This window comes from Thermobia domestica, chromosome 2 (assembly GCF_964235325.1).
Source record: "Thermobia domestica chromosome 2, izTheDome1.hap1.1, whole genome shotgun sequence".
Taxonomy (NCBI): Eukaryota; Metazoa; Arthropoda; class Insecta; order Zygentoma; family Lepismatidae; genus Thermobia; species Thermobia domestica.
In genome coordinates, this window is record NC_137455.1 from 368949385 (window position 1) to 368966346 (window position 16962).

The 16962-nt window shown below is 35.3% G+C and overlaps 1 protein-coding gene across 1 annotated transcript in view; it reads left to right on the forward strand.

Moving 5' to 3' along the window:
• LOC145679616 (immunomodulatory peroxidase-like) overlaps positions 1 to 15171 on the forward strand; it is a 189837-nt gene extending 174666 nt beyond the window's left edge. Inside the window, exons 11-13 of the mRNA XM_081750192.1 lie at positions 5399 to 5597; positions 10890 to 10995; positions 14831 to 15171. Of these exons, the coding sequence (XP_081606318.1) occupies positions 5399 to 5597; positions 10890 to 10995; positions 14831 to 14900 (375 nt within the window). The 3' untranslated portion in view covers positions 14901 to 15171. The remainder of the gene's footprint in view (positions 1 to 5398; positions 5598 to 10889; positions 10996 to 14830) is intronic.
• The last annotated feature ends 1791 nt before the right edge of the window (positions 15172 to 16962 follow it).

A 16962-nucleotide genomic window follows, 5' to 3' on the forward strand; every position in this document is an offset into this window, starting at 1 on the left:
ACATGTGCAAATGTACGGCTTATGCATGGATAGTGCACATGTGTCGTACACGTACGTGTTGTCTGGGTAAGTAGTACGAAGAACAAAGGACAAACGTCCTCACCGCCAGTCTAGTGAATAGTGTCTAAGTCTTTGGCAAACGTGAGCAGTGTTTCTGCCGGTTACCTCCTGTTTCACAGAATGCATTATCAGCGTGCAGCGTTGCCAAGTTTACGCATTCCTGTTTCGCAGAAATGTTCTAGAGGCTAAATGTCGACGAGTACTTCAACTCGATTACCTTTGTTTCGGAGAAGTGTATGAAGAGTTTTGATAGCACCTCAATATTAGAAATATTTGGCGAAAATAAAAATCTAAGACAGGTGAAGCTCGGAATAGAGCCTTGTCGCGCAAGTCCAATCATGATATACTGCAATGGGAACAACATACACAAACTCACACAAATTAATAATAAATATACATTGAATAATGATGTTATGAGCCTTAATAGATTTAATATTTATGTGCAACTCTTAATATCGCCTTGTCTTCATTGCAGTATAACTTTTAACTACCCGAAACGAATGCAATGATATATTGCATTAAAGTATTAAATAATGCCAATCTCACTAGATCTAAACCTGCTTTTAAGAACACGAATATGAATGTCTAAACTTCTCCACAATCTTCTCCTCAATGTTAAAATGCCTGCTTCCAGCAGCCACATTGACGCCTCATTCTCGGACTGTTCTTGTTTCAAACGTAAAATGAATTTGTATATGTTCGGATGACTTTCTTTCGATTTCCTATTAAACTTCGAGTGCCAAGCCTCAGCACTGTTCGTGGTTCTTTCACTGTCATTATTAAACTGGTCCCAATTTTATTGCTCCATACTAGCATATTTCAGAGAAAATATCACAAGAAAACAGCATATATTTAAAGAAAAACTGAATCACTTTGTACATGGAATATTTACATTGTACATGTAGAATATTTTTTTTTTCATTTTTTAAAGCGTTAAGTTTGTTATTCCAAATCCTAGTTAATTAACTTTCGATTACAACAGAACATTGAGGTAAGATATTTTTGTAAGAAATTGAAATTTTATTTTCTTAGTGTATATTTCAGTGCATAAGTTAAATTTTTAATGCATATTTCAGAGCATATTTTTGGTTTTCTTTTGAGCATATTTGCATGCATATCTCGGGGTTAGTTTGTGCATGAATATCCGGGCTATAGTGATCGCAGCACTACGATGGAATCAATTTCTCAGCATGTAATAATTTCTCAGCATACCGGAACTCAGCGGTCAGTTCCCACATATTTCCTTCTCCTTATTAGACACCAATGTCACTGCTCGCACTTCACACACAGCGGGAATATTATTTTTTTATTGCAATTTTTTTTTTCCTTTGTTCAAAAGGTATAGATTTCAAACAGCAGTGTAGCGAACTACCCCTTTTTACATCACCAAATTATATATTCATAATAAAATCTAAAATTCAATGTCTTGTTTGCAATGTTTTCAGTGCGTCCATTGTTATTTAGCAATGTGTTATATCTTTTCTTTAAAAAAAAATGCATAAAATCCCCAGGACACTGGAATAAACACGATCAGATTAGCCCAGGATCGAAAGTGTTAAAAATTACATCGGTTTAAGAAACATTTTCTTTGTTTCCTAGAAAAAAGGCGCAAAAGTTACTGTAATAAATTCGGGAACCAAACAGCTGTTTCCTTTATCACTAGAACTGTCGATTACATCTGTTTTGCAATAGAATGAATCTCTTATTTAGATTTTCTACATCTGCTTTCTGTGTCTAAATCTTTCGTTTAGCAAATATGAGAGACACCTCTGTAACTATACCTCGTCCAAATATATCTAACATTCATATTTTTATTAAAAGAACTTATTAGCGGAAGCTAGAGTTCGAAACGTCTATGTCTGCAAAGCCTCTCCTAAATTAAATTTTATGTTAATCTTCACAATAAGGTCATCCGTGCGTCATTTTCATAAAATGGACTATTTGAATCCATTTGCCACACATCAACGAGTAGCCAAGAAAACAGCTCAAAGACATCAAAGCTATGTTGCTCTCCTAATCACCGTTTTCCTGTCACTATAAATAAAACATCACACTCTCACCATGAACATTTGCCCAGTCCTCTTGTATGCACATCCAGCTTCATAAGACGCAGTAGGAAGGTCCTTCCAGGCTCTCCGAAAGCCAAAACAGAGGCGTCAGGACTATCATTAGTCACTAAATGGTTTCCGGTATCCAGGAAATCCATGAAGACTTATTCCTTCTCTTGTTGAAGGAAGTTAGGATATAGCTAAAGATGTGCAACCCTCTGTAGGAAGATTCGCCTTTTCCCATTAATATCTCGTAATAGAAAGCACCGTAATCCCCTACAACACATTTACAGAAATACTTGTCACCGTAAAATCATCATCGCAACGAAACAGCAAGACAACGAAATATAGAGGCTCTTGGAGACTTTAAGGACACGCGACAGCAGCAGAAAAATGTTTATGTACCCAACGACACCAAAAAAAAAAAAAAAAAAAAAAAATGCTAACTTCCGACAGTAAACAGAACTTCATGTCACAAGGAGCCGTCCGTCTATGGACAAAGATAGCCCTTTTATCTTTCCGAAAACGGTAAAATTAGATAATTTCATGGAAATCACAATCTGATTTTCCACAAGCCACAACTCAATGATTTTTATTTTTCAAAAAGGCTTGTTCTACTTAAATCGCTATAAAGTACACAGAAACAATTTATTCAACCCAATTCATGCAACCTAGAAGTATAAATGGAAAAGAAATGGGTTTATTAGATATATAACGTATCTTCTTCCACCTCTTACGCGATTGGTCATTTCCTTGGAATATAAACGTGAAGATAGGCAGCCTCTACTTCAATGAACTTACTATAAATAGAACCTCTCTAATAAATTTTAACAAGAAAAGATGAAAAAAAGAGTAAATGAAAGACAAAGATACTTAAATCAAACATTTCATCCGTCTATATTTATTTTGTTCTTCTGTAGCTAAAAGCACAAAAGGAAATTATCGCTTGCTAAGATAGAGAAAATTAAGTACATAGAAATATAATTACAGTATAATCACGATTATCCGAGCTATGGTGGAGATGAATAACCTCGGATAATCAGGGCTCGTGTAATACAGACAAAATGAAGAGATATACTAGACATAGAATAGTAAAAGCATGAGATACAGTGTAATAACTAAATAGGCTTATAATAACTGCTGTATGGCACGTTCAATTGTTCAGATTTGGATAACCGAAGTTCATCGGATAATCCTGGCTCTACTGTAATTGTATTCAGTAGTATGGATTTTATAATAAATTTGAGGGAACTTGAACGTAGATTCAACTTTATTCAGGAGCTTTGTTTCTATGAATCAGTGATGCATTTATTTTACAACCTTACTCAGCTTTGATCGTCTTACAGGAAAGAGACAGTTCAAAATTGAAAACAGACGCAAACCCAAGCCTCTGTCAGCGTAAATAGTCCACACAAAAGATAATCTACACAGAGAGACAAACAGTTTTTACCTTGCTGTGCTTAGAGACATATCTTACTATTCTAACCCTTTCGGCCCTGGCGGTAACATATGTGTACATCATATTTTAAGCTTAATATAATTACTCTGGAGGATTCTAAATGGCTGGGTTTTTATGTCAGAATTCTTTGAACTTTTCTAAATCACTTTCCACTATTTCTGTGGCGTTTTAATCTGTTGTCAGGAAGCAATGCACATTTCTTGTAGAATAGTTACAGGGGCTATCACAATGGACAAAGCTCACCCACGTAGGCTGTTTTTTTTTTTTTTTCTTAGCGAAACAAACTATTTGCAACAAATCCTCCTCCTGCTTTAGCGATGTGTTTTGAATTTCTAAACTCTCTAGATCACAATGATGTGTTCGATTAATGCCTTTTTGTATTTTATATACGTATTTCAACCCTATTGCACGCAAATTTTACGTCAGTATAATTCTCTAAATATGACACCTGCATGTAAAATGACGGTTGTATTTCATTTGCTAAGTCAAAAAGAATAATAAGAGAAAATAAAAATAAAATCGGTAAGTACACAAAAGATCTTGGCTGAAAGGGCAAAACGCAATTTTACACTACTGTGTTAGAACGGAGATTTTTCATCATACAGCTCGTATCTTCCAAAGTATTTGACATCATTGTTACTGTAGGTAGTTCACTTTTTTACCGGACAGTTCTCGGATCGATAAAACACTCGGCTAACAATGTGTGCTAGATTTATCTGTAACACATGGAAGTCATCGCCAGCGTTGTGATGATCTCTTACTCCAAGTTGTTGGGACATGAATAGCGATATATCATAAACGAGGAAGAAAGCTGCATCTACAAAATCTCAATTCTCGCACCTAATTGTAGTAAGAAATTGCATATGTTCTCTCTTCGCTTACGACGCTACCAAAGTACGCATGAAACGAATAAGTGAGTGTCGAACCTGTATTACGCGGACTTAAGTAGCGTGAAGGAGTAGATCTTTATTCTGTGTGTCACATTTTTGCGATGTGTGATTAAAGAGTGTGGAAGGGACGTTTTGAACATTTTTACCATCGCTAACCCGTTGGAAACGTTAATAGCTTAAATCAAATTAGGTATCTCAATGCTGGATCATATTCTTGTTCTGATACTGGGTACATATGGTGCATACAAAGCCATTCTGGCTGTTGAGCATTTGCAGCCTAGATCAGTAGTAATATTAGAATGCAACTTGGTCTCTCTTTTGGAGTGACCTACGATAGAATTCATCACTCACATTGTTCCGTAATGATAATTATTTTCCTTTAAAAGAATCATATAGAAACAACTAGCTATTATTTTATTTACTTGAGTTAGGTATTCTATTCCCCGAATTTAGTGTGTAAGTTCTTAAGTTAAATTAACTCAACTCATTCACCTTTTGACAGTCCGAGAAGGTTTGAATCTAGGGCTTTCAAAGTTAGTTTCTGTCAAATAATTAAGTCAGCACTTAACATTAGTTATTCGACCCATTAGATTTTGATTTGGAAGCAAAACGTAATATATGCATTAAAAAACCTATAAAATAGACACTTGTTCTTGGTGCTCTGGGACGTTACAGTTTTCTTTTCCTTGCACAGCAAATTCTACAAATAGAATACAGAGTAAGCAGTAAACGCAACACAAAGTAAGTTGCACCCAGTTGAAGTAGTAGAGCTACCTCATTTTTAGTCATACTGATTCTTCATGTGCCTGTTCCAAACAGAAATTCATTCTCTGATTGCACTCTCCGACCAGCTCAAAGCACCTACCCTAGGCCTTTACTTACATATTTGCATATATTTTGAATAAACGTTAATTTCACGTTGTTTTCTTTTCTAATTTTAGATAGTGAATAAATTCAAGAAGCTGTACCGACACGTAGATGACATTGATTTGTTTATAGCCGGAACATCAGAGACTCCAGTGGATGACTCCATGGTTGGTCCAACTTTTAGATTTATTATTGGAGATCAATTTGCACGCTTAAGGAGGGGAGATCGATTCTTTTATGAATTAGGCGATCAACCACATTCTTTCACTCACGGTAAGTTTCCTATTTGGGAAATCCATGCCAAGTGGTTCAATCATGATGCTCGACAACGTTTCTTTTTAAAACAAAAAGTAAAGGTATTGTATCTAGGTACCCTATTATGTTGTTGGTTCAAAACAATCATTAGTTTACTTGTTCTGGTAGTAAGTTTCGAGTGGAAGCCATATTTGTTTCCGAATGTGCATCATTTTGTGATATCAGAAGGAGTTACCGAGCCTGAAGTTTCTTGGGACTTATTTATTCAATCGAATGTGGTATAAAACCCAAAGTGTTAAGCAAAATAAAATTACTTTTTAAATACAAAGAATATAATTAATGGAAAAAAGTAAAATGAGAAACAACCAACTTCTAAAATGCTCTACACAAAACAACTGTGGAATAAAGTTGTTCCAGTGTCCTTACGTTCATTAAAATATGATGTTACAAAAAAAATATCCCGAAGGCAAAATTTAATTTTTTGGCAACATTTTAAGCTGTTTCTTCAAATTAATGAAAGTAGTTATTTATCAAATACTTGATAAATGTAGAAATTTGCTCATTTACTGAACAAAATGAGTGGCATTCAATAATTTTCATATTTCTTAAATTTTATTTATTTTTTAGTATAACGTGGGAAACTCAAGAGCAAAATGGGAATATCCGACTCTTGAGACGGGATTTGATGTTTCAGGTTGTCATCACTGGTTTCAACTGATTTATTATTTAATGTAAGCTCAATGAATTAACAAGAATTTTAGAAATGATCCAAAAAATGGATCAAAAGATTACGATCTTGGCCAATAATTACTTTTTGGATCAGGAGCCACAAAATTTTTGAACGGATCCTAAATCGAGTTTTCGTATTTTCTACGAAATATTGTAAGCATATCACACTGAGTTAAGTAATACTTTGGGTTTGGCTACACTGCATGTAATTCTCCAGATATAAGGCCTACAAGAAAATTTTTGATTGAAATATATTGGATCTTTTGATCCAAAAACTCATATGAAAGAAAGAATTCTGAATATACGCATTAATTAAAATTTAATACGCACTTTCAGACATCATGTGAATTAATATAAGTAGAGAAAATTTTGAAAAAAATTTTGCCATAATGAAAACAAAACGTTAAACTTAAATTTGGTACAGGGATGTCATTTCAATTATTTTCTTAATAACATTAGATATTTCAATATTTGGTAGATTAAATGTGAATACCTTTTTATATTCATACACTTGTAGTTGATTACAGCACAACATTATTTAAAACCAATATTTGATCTGTTTTTTAGCTTTAATTCTTACTATTACACTCTGTAAAAAGTGATTATTTTAACAAGATACACTATGCCACCTGTGAAGCAAAGTTTCCTCAATCACTTGCCCAAAATGTTGCATGTTTTCACGAATTAGTGAATATCGTAACTCCTGTTCATAATGAATCAGTGCCACGGGCAAAATGTAACATGTTGAGTTTTATGTTACTGTTTATGTGGATATAATTAATATTTTGTTTTGTCAATGTCTGATGCTTCCATTAAGTTTGCCTCGATATTTTTCTCAGTAATTCGCAAGCAACACAAAATGTATGACTCCGATCATCACTATTTTCTAAATTAAAATGTAACACAGTTGCCTGTTCCTCACGCATTGGAAATGAGATATTCGTCAATTCATGAAAATATCGACGGTATATCTTTACTATGTGCTTTATCGTCGCAAGAAGTGACCGGAAAGTTTGCCCTCTCATCATGGTACAGGTGTATTAGTAATGTAAAATTTCAAAAATGGTAGGTTGGCTTCTTACTAATACGTCTACAAATTTTTATTTATAATTTTTGTTGAATTGATGATACAATCAGAAAACTAAATAGAACTTTATGTTGCATAAAATCGAATACCGAACTTAAGGTAAGGTTCCTTCGTCTTCAAGGAAAATCAGGACAAAGGATACATGAAGACTGACAACTATGAATAACGAGGAATGCCTATCTTACGATAGTAAAACGCTGGAATGAGAGAATTCAAATGTAGTCGCACTAGTCTATAGAATGACTGAAAAGAAGTTCATCCATCAACGACTAGACCTAAGCGTAATAGCAAATGTTGAGTAGATAATGCCTGAAGATAAATATACGACTTATAATTTTCTAGCTTGAGAGGTGAACATTAGTTCGGTATCTGTTCACATCATATTACGTGAGATTCAGCATATGATCAAAATGATAGAAATATAGGTTCTCCGATTATTGACGCCTTTTCAACCAGAGAAGCGTGTACAATATACACATAGCATTTTTGGTCCTATGCAAGGACAAGGATGCTTTGATAAACATATTATTAACTATGGATGAATGCAGGGTGTACTCATCTGACCCTTGAACCAAAGATATGAGTAAAACATGGAAACACGTATCTTCCAATACCGAGAAAAAAGTTAAAATGTACAATTTATCCAGGAAGGTCTTGGGAGCACAAAGATGTGATCGCATTTTGATTATTTACGAAAAAGTAGCTACAACAACTGGAACATATTACAAACCTCTGCTGGTAAAATTCTGGTACTATCAAAGCAAAGAAAGGCAGTTTACTCTCGAGAGATATGTTGATGCAAGTGGACAATGCACCAGCATATCGAGAAGCAGAAACAGTTACATTTGTGCACCATTGTGGCTACGAAAGCTTTGCCTTACTCACTACATTCACTCGACCTCGTTCCGTCCGATTACTTGCGTTTCCCAAATAAGAAGAAACACTTGCAGATAGGCGTTTTGAGAACGATGGAAAAGTAATTAATGCGGTGGAAACCCGGTTTGCTTCCAACTCCGTAGACTTCAGTGCATATGATCAGGGCCGTGCCGTGGAAAATCAGCGCCCGGGGCGAGAGTATACGACGGCGCCCCCATACATATATTCCAAGCAATTTTTCCTATCATTTTTCCTTTTTTCTCCCGAATTTTTAACCTCCTTACTTCGGCGCCCGGGGCCGTCGCCCCGCTCGCCCCACCCCCCACGGCACGGCCCTGCATATGATATTAAACATACTGCCCGATAAATGTGAGAAGTGATGAATATGTACAGAAGGACGCGCCTGTAGATCACATTACATATTCTTAGTTCGTGTCTATCATGGTGGGGAAGGAGCGTTCTGGCCTCCTGTTCTAGCTTTAGACGAACGAGTGTTTTGCAGACAGCAGAAGCACAGCCAATAGCGGAAGAATTTTAAGTCACTAAAGAAGACATACGTAATGTCTTCTTTAAACAAATCTCCTCTAAGAGCATGCACAGAATAATTTTCTTAATATGGAAGATAATTTCATAAAATTTGATTTGTTCTTTTTGATACTAATGATTGGATTTCAGAAAGGAAATCGATGTTGAGTGTCATAGTTTACAATAGAATATATCCTTAACTTAGCAAGTACGTAATTAATACATCAAATGTTCGAAATAAGGATTTGATTTATAGAGACATTTTTACTATGTATCTGATTTTTTTTAAATGAATTAGATCAGACTGTAAGTGGCTTTCCGAACACCATTGCTCATAAGATAATGAGCTTTAATTTAATAGTTAATATCAATGTTTCACTGCAATTGTAGTGTGTTATGACATCACATTAGCACAGAACCAGGAAATATGTTAGCAATACGGTATATCGTTTTACGTGCATCACTGCCAACATTTACCCATTTTATGGCCAAACCTAGCTACTTTTATATCCACATTAGCTAGTAACAATTCTCCTTAGCTATTTGCTACAATATAGGTCAATTCTGGATCCGTAGGGCCGATTTCTAGCCGTAGCTGAATCTGTTTTCCAATCAACAGTTCTTTTTAGAAAAATATGAATTGAAACGAAATATGGCTTGATGTTACTAATCCTTCTGCTTGATGCAGTATTTATATTACTACACCATAGAATATTTCTTACTTATATGGGTCTTATAGTGTTTTGCTAAACGAATAATGCCATCAAAATGCAGCCAGAGTTACTCCAAGAATTGCAAAGGAAGGGAAGAATTTAGATGGTCTTATTGCTTCTCGTTATTGACGGACAAAACTCTACAATAAATACTTTAAATGTGAATTATAAAAGTGTTTGATTTCAGATTATCACGAAGAACAATACAGCTTTATAAAATTAGAATTGTAAAGTTCGGAAATGTTTTGATTGACCTTTTGTTAAATTCTGCTAACTACAAATTTAGCTTTAGTTTTAGGCAAGTTTAGCCATTTTTTAAAACTAAATTCTGTATATCATTTGGCTATTTTCTGAAGGCAGCTGTTGGCAACACTGATTATACGAATTTCTTCACATTCAGATTTTATCTTTCTCGCACTTAGCAAATACAGTTACATAGCCTGGGACACATCTCTTAAGGCACCTTTTGTGCAAGTACCGGTATTTGAGGATAGCGTCCCAGGAATCGCCTCCACTTCTGGTTTCACATATTCGATTCCCAGAATCTGAAAAGTTTTGTAAAATGTTTTATTTTATAGAAAATGGAAAACGTAAACCCAAAAATTGAAATCATGTAATATTTTCGTGATAAAAGAGTTCGGAATCAATAATTGATTGCGAGACATTTAATAAGAACAAAAATGTAGTAACTGTAAAAAAAGAAAAGAACTTTCATAAACAGTAAATTGATAAACTGCAGTGAAAATAGATTTTTGTATGCTGAAACGAAGAAATTGAATTAAGGCTAAAAGCATAGGACGCTATTTAATGTTTAACTGACATCTCTGTTATAGACAATAATCTACAGTATCCATAAAATATTAACCCTGAACCTTGGGGAGAAGCCCAGTGCTTTTACCTTAATACAATCCAATGTATAAAAACTTTGGCTATGAACTTAAGGACTCCCAATGCTCTTACTCTTATCCCCAATTCATGTGTCATCTTTAGAAATTTAAGTCCTCAACATTAGGAAAGATGGCAGATGTTTTTAAATTAGTCCCATTTAATGTTTAGTCCATAAACACTTCATCTCTCAACGTTAGAGAAAGCGCTCAATGTTTATAGTTTTAGTTCCATGTAACATTTAATCCATAAAAATTGTATTCTTCAACTTTAGGAAAAGCACCCAATGTTTTTAGTATTACTCTCATTTAATATTTTATCAATAACTCTTTATTCCTCAACTTCATATTTTATCCCACCGAAAATTGCTTCTTTCGTTTCTAATCCCAAAACATTGTTTCTATATATTTATTTATTTTCAACGAGTATGGTCAACTATGACTTTGTGTGGCAATTACAACTCAAGTATTACTTTCGTGTTTGTTTGTTTTTCAGCCCAACTGACAGAATTAAAGAATATCAAATTATCTCGTATATTCTGTGATAATGGAGAAAACATAAAATCTATACAGTCGTCAGTATTTGAAAAACCAAGTACAAGGTAGGTATCATTAAAACTTTTGGAGCATATTAGAAAGTCATCCAGAAAATAGTTTAAAAGGCCCCATCACGGCGAAATTAAATTACCGCTAATTTTACAGTAATGATGTGATGTCTTCAAATAGATAAAAGATAATCAAAATGTGGAACAAGAGCTCGCTAGACAATATTATTTTATATGAGATACCGTTATCACGACTTACTTATCTGCTTTCGATTTCTAGCCACGTAGAAAATCGGCATTTATTTTCGCGTTTCTAAATGGCTGCAAACGGATAGCTGGTAAGTGACTCGTGATAACTGTACCTCATGCAAAATAATATTGTCTAGCGAGCTCTTGTTCCACATTTTGATTATCTTTTATCTGTTTGAAGATATCATATAATTACTGTAAAATTAGCAGTATTCTAATTTCACAGTGATTATGCCTCTTAAGTATTTGTACGAAAAGGTGTTTTTGTAATGTTCGGTTTTAACGATTCATTATTTATTTATTTATTTACTAGCTGCAAACTCTGTTCTTCGCATGGAAGAAATAGATTTATTAAAAATATTTGAGTCATCTTCAACATAAGATACATATTTCAGTGAAAATATAATGATAAAAGTACAAAATATACTCTACGTTTGGTATAAGTTTTGTAACGTCATGCCCTATAAAATACGTCCTTTAATCAAGTTGATATTATTTTAAGAAACAGCGTTAGATGGCTATTAACTATGCCCTAAAATTCATTTCAAAAGGATAAGCCTTTTTCTCTATCCCGGACTCTATGAATTCTACACTAATTTCAGTCAATTTTGATATTACATTTCACCTTTACCCCCCCCCCCTCCGCCCTCGGCTGAAGTTGGTCTTAATTGGTATTGGAAGAGTCACTATTTACTTCAGCAATCTCAAACACTATGGATTTCACTCTAATATTGGTCGTTTTGGATTACTTTTACATATCAACCTTTCCATATCTCATCCCTTGGGGTATCTTACTTCCCAGTATTCTTTTCAGATAGTACGTCATATGTCTACCAAGTTTGGTTGAAATTACTCCAGAAGTTTCAGAGTTGTGGTATGTAAAAGTAATCCAAATAAGTGTTGTAGTGTAGCTTTTCCACGTGTTTGGGCAATCTTAGATATGAAGATAAGCACTATGTCCCCTAGATCAATATGAATTTTTCTTTCTATCTTGGTGTCAGGAATCACCTACTAAATGTGGTCAAAGTTGTTTTGAAACATTCTGTATATATTGAACACGAAAAATTAGAATGCATAAAGAACAGTGAAATAAATAAGTGCACACGTGTTTGCCATACATTATATGTTTTTTACATATAAACGTTTAAATGTAAGATATACAGAGTGTTTCAAAACAACTCCGACAATGTTTTGAAGGTGATTCCTGACACCAAGATAAGACAAAAATATAGACCAACCTGGGTGCACAAATGCTTCCTTTCGGAGTTATAGGCTACCGAAAAAATGAAAAAATGAACTTTTTAACGTACATAGCTCCAATACTATGGGACCGACCGAAGTCGGGTCAAGACTTCACTTAGGAACTGGTATGTGCCCTATCCAAATATCCAGTTACAATACAACAACTTTTATTGAGGTAGTTGGTAAGTACTTCAAATAGCATGTCCATAACCAAATATTTCTATAAAAAACGTTATGTGAATACCTTAGGATTCTGAAACGTGGATAATTGGATAGGGCACATCCTAGTTCCTAAGTGAAATCTTGACCCGACTACGGTAGGTCCCATGGATTTGGAGCTATCGACATTTAAGTTCATTTTTTCATGTTTTCGGCAGCCTATAACTCCGAAAGGAAACATTTGTGCACCCAGGTTGGTCCATACTTTTTGTCTTATCTTGGTGTCAGGAATCATCTCCCAAACGTCGTCGGTATAGTTTTGAAGCACCCTGTATATACTGTTGCGAGAAACTCAAGACCGACTCCGGTGAAAGCAAATTTATATAACTTTAAATCCTGCCATTTATTACGTGAAATAATAACAACGACTCACTTCTGGTACCTATTGCGCGAATGAAGAACATCTGCTCATACCATTCATTGTGCGAATGTAATAATTACTTCAACTTTTCCCGTTTATTGCACAAATAAAGAACTTCCGCTTCTGCTACCTATAGTATGCATAAAAATCTTTCGTTTCGGCCATTCAATAATTCACGAATTAAGAACTTCTGTTCCATCCAGGCCCGTATCCACGGGGATCTAAGCCCCCCCCCTAAATTTTTACTGGCCTCCCTAACATTTTAACGGTAAGCTTGCAAGTGAACTACAATATGGTGGATAGGGTCCCCTAACTTCTACCGACCCCTCCTACAGTTTTGGGCTGGCTATGGTCCTGGCTTCATCCATCTATTATTGCACAAATGAAGACTTTCACTTCTTCCCTTATTACATGAACTATTAACTCCAACTCCTAGCCTCTCCAAAATATACTTCATATTTGTTCAAGAAATGGATTCTATAGAAAACGGAGAGCTTGCCTGGTATCATTACATATGCAAACTTACCCTATTCAACATTACAGTTGGTACCGTATGGTTCGTTGATCATCAACTTTCTACCAAATTGCACAAATTAATAAGTTATTCAAAATGTTTAAGGAAAACATGAAATTTCTAGTTTTATGTTCCATGGTTATGCCATAAATATAGGCTGAAGAAAATGGATGTTTAATTAAAATGAGAGAGTGTGAAAACATTGACGGAATGAGAATGCGGGAGCAGATGATTCTACAGCAAATGGAAAGAATCAATAACAAAGCCTCAGTCGAGTAATGTCCGACAATGAGAACTTTAGCAGTTAAAATTTCCTTAATTCTCAGAAAATAAACTTTCGAGTTGAATATTGTCTCAATATGTGCCGATTGAAGGTTATAACCAACTCTATCCAAAATCTCAATCAATGGCGGGGCATAGGAATTCCTCGCAGGGAGGAAAAGATTCCTCGTAACTGTAGGAAGTAAACGTGTGTATAAATGAGCATGCGTGGCATCACTGATCGCTAACCAACGATAATTCGTTTGAAGGATGTTGATGTCTCATACGTTGAGCTGAGGAATGTATTGATCATTCTTTATTTATCCCCGTAACCCGCAACGATCCGCTAACAGCTGCGGCTATTCAACCGACTCGTCGCACTTTCCAACCCGAAGTATGATCACAAAACACAGCAGTAACGAGTGTCCAAAGACATGTGGTTGCAGAATCGAGGTCAATTACTCATACAGGATTGAAAGGAACGTTTTCTGCCTTATAGGAAAAAAAACATGCCCTGCCACCGTGTGATTGTAAAATCTTTCTTTTCATAAGTTCAAGTATTCAATGGGGACAATTTTTGCCAATATTAAACTAGAAAGTGCATTTTGTGGGGGTTTCAGAAGCCTAAAACTAGTAAACTACTTATTGTCGGATATACGTTGATAAAGTCTTGTTTTCAGAAAGTTATATCCATAGGTCTGAAACACCTTGTATATTTTTGACAAGAACTGGGGCTGTATTGCATGATATAAGGTATTGACAAAAATGCAAGGGCAGAGGAGAATGGAGAGTTAAAAATAAGCGAAAGATATCTCAAAGTTTAGATCGTTTGTCTTGTATCCATTAGAGCCTTATGATGTTTACAAGGAGGAGGGGGGAGAGATTGTCCACCGACAAAATTTTCCTGTTTTTATTAGTATATAATTCATTGAAAGGCATGTGCCCGTCAAACACAAGAGTGGGACTATTCTCCCCTGCCTTCCCCGAATTACGCCCCTGCTTGAATTCTGTATACTGACGTAAATGTTTTCTTTATTTTTTTACAGGAACCAGCTCGTCGATTGCAACCATAAAAGTATACCACGATTGAATTTAAATCTCTGGCAAGAAAACTAGAATCTAAAAATATTTTTATTACAACTGAGTGTTTGGAACATCGCCAATACAGAGGGGATACAGCTTAGGTCTCTTATTCAAGAAAAATTTAGACGAAACACAATTGCAAACAATCGTTGACAAAAAAGTGATTGTTTATTAAATTCTTATACTTTAATACGGATACATACAGTGTCACCACAATCTACACGGTTTACCGTCAGTGCTTCAGCGACCTAAGTTACATAGCCATATTTGACTTAGAAGAACTTAATTTTTAAAACTATACGCATTACTTCAAAACTACATATGTTGTAATTGTACTATTTAGTTCAGCAATTAATTTATCATGTTTTTATGCTATGTATAACAACAGACGAAGAATAAAACATGCTTTTCCTTCTGTTCTTAAATTTAATTAACAATATTTATGACAATTTATTAAATTATCATGAAGCATTTTATTACAGTATTTATAAATTTGTTAAAATGATAGCGTACTTATATAGGATACCTCATTAACCAAAATGTTCTGTCAATATGTACCAGGATTTATTGTCTTAAAGACAGTGTTGAATAATTCTTGAAATAACCAACTGAAACAAAAGAATATGTTACGTTCAGTGATATTTTGTTAGGAATGTGTGCTAGGTATTCGACCTGTTTCAAAAGTATATTGTGAATTTACTATTATACCGCCTGTTAAATACCTTATACCTGATTTACAGTCAATATATACTTAACCCTTCACCACTTGCGCGGTGTTAGGTATCAACAACCCTCGCGTGGGGTCACAGTGACCCCACTTTATATTAAACGTATTTTTGTGCACAAGAAATGTTGCAGTAAACAACTAACTAATTGTTGGCCTTGAAGTAGACAATACAACAGACAGCTAGTAGGGTGGCCGGGTCAGAATTGCCTACTGTCTAGGAGAGCCAAACAAAAAATATCCCTCTGAGGTCATATTTACTCCGCGCGAGGGTTGCAAGGTTAAGTATAAAACTATTAGGTACATATACACCGTATGTCTTCCCCATGCCGTAAACGTCGCGTCGCCAAAACCTTGTGACCCACTTGCCGGTAAATGTCGATCGTCGATACAGTCATGAGTCGAAGGATTGCCGCTAGTGTGCCACTGGCGGCAGGGTTTCGTCGATTCGAAACAGATACCTAGAGTCGGGTGTTGGAATTACCACCGGGTAGAAGCGAAGTCTTCATTTTGGTCCGTGTTTCTTCGATTTGTCGTTGAGAATCGCAAAGGAACCAACACGAACTATCACCAGTCATGTGCATGCGATTATTATTATATATTATTTTTCCTGCCGAATTATTCCTACAGTGTATTCCGGGCGTTAAGAGTAACCACGGCCTCTATATTATGAAGTGATAAATCTTGAGATGAGTGTGTATAATTGTATGAATTGAGATGGGAACTGTCACCGATCATTAGAAAGTGAATATGGGAGAACTATGAAACAAAGTAAATGGACGGGTGTCATTTTGTTATAAAATTTATTGTAAAGCATTTTATCTGATCCCAAACGGTTATGGTCCAATATACACGGTTAAGAAAGCACTCTGATTAGCCAAAATGAAAAGACCTCAACGAATTATCCGTCTACAAGCGAGATTTTGTTCATCACCTCCGTGACGAAGTCGGGAAACACGTGCCTAGTAATCATAAGATTCTCGCCAACCCTGGGTACTTTTTGTGTGTGTGTCCTTTAGACTTATTTTAACATAAACAAATCACGCATATAGAAGACTTATAATATTTTGGGTGAAAATTTTGTGGTTCATTGACGTTTTGTCGCATCTCTGCCGACGGTGGTATAAATTTCAAAACGGAAGTGGGCCCACCGTGAATCGTCGCTGCGGAGCCGACAATTTTTGGCGAGAGATCGCTAGTTGGCCACTGGTGATTCACTAACATTTATGGCATGTGGTTCATATATTCTCCATTAATTACACCCCTGATTAAGTTGAGAAAGTACTGGCACGACTAAGACCTTTAAAGTGATGTTGTTAATATGGTTCCACAGATATCCACAGTTTTTCAGTTATATTGAATCCCCTATAG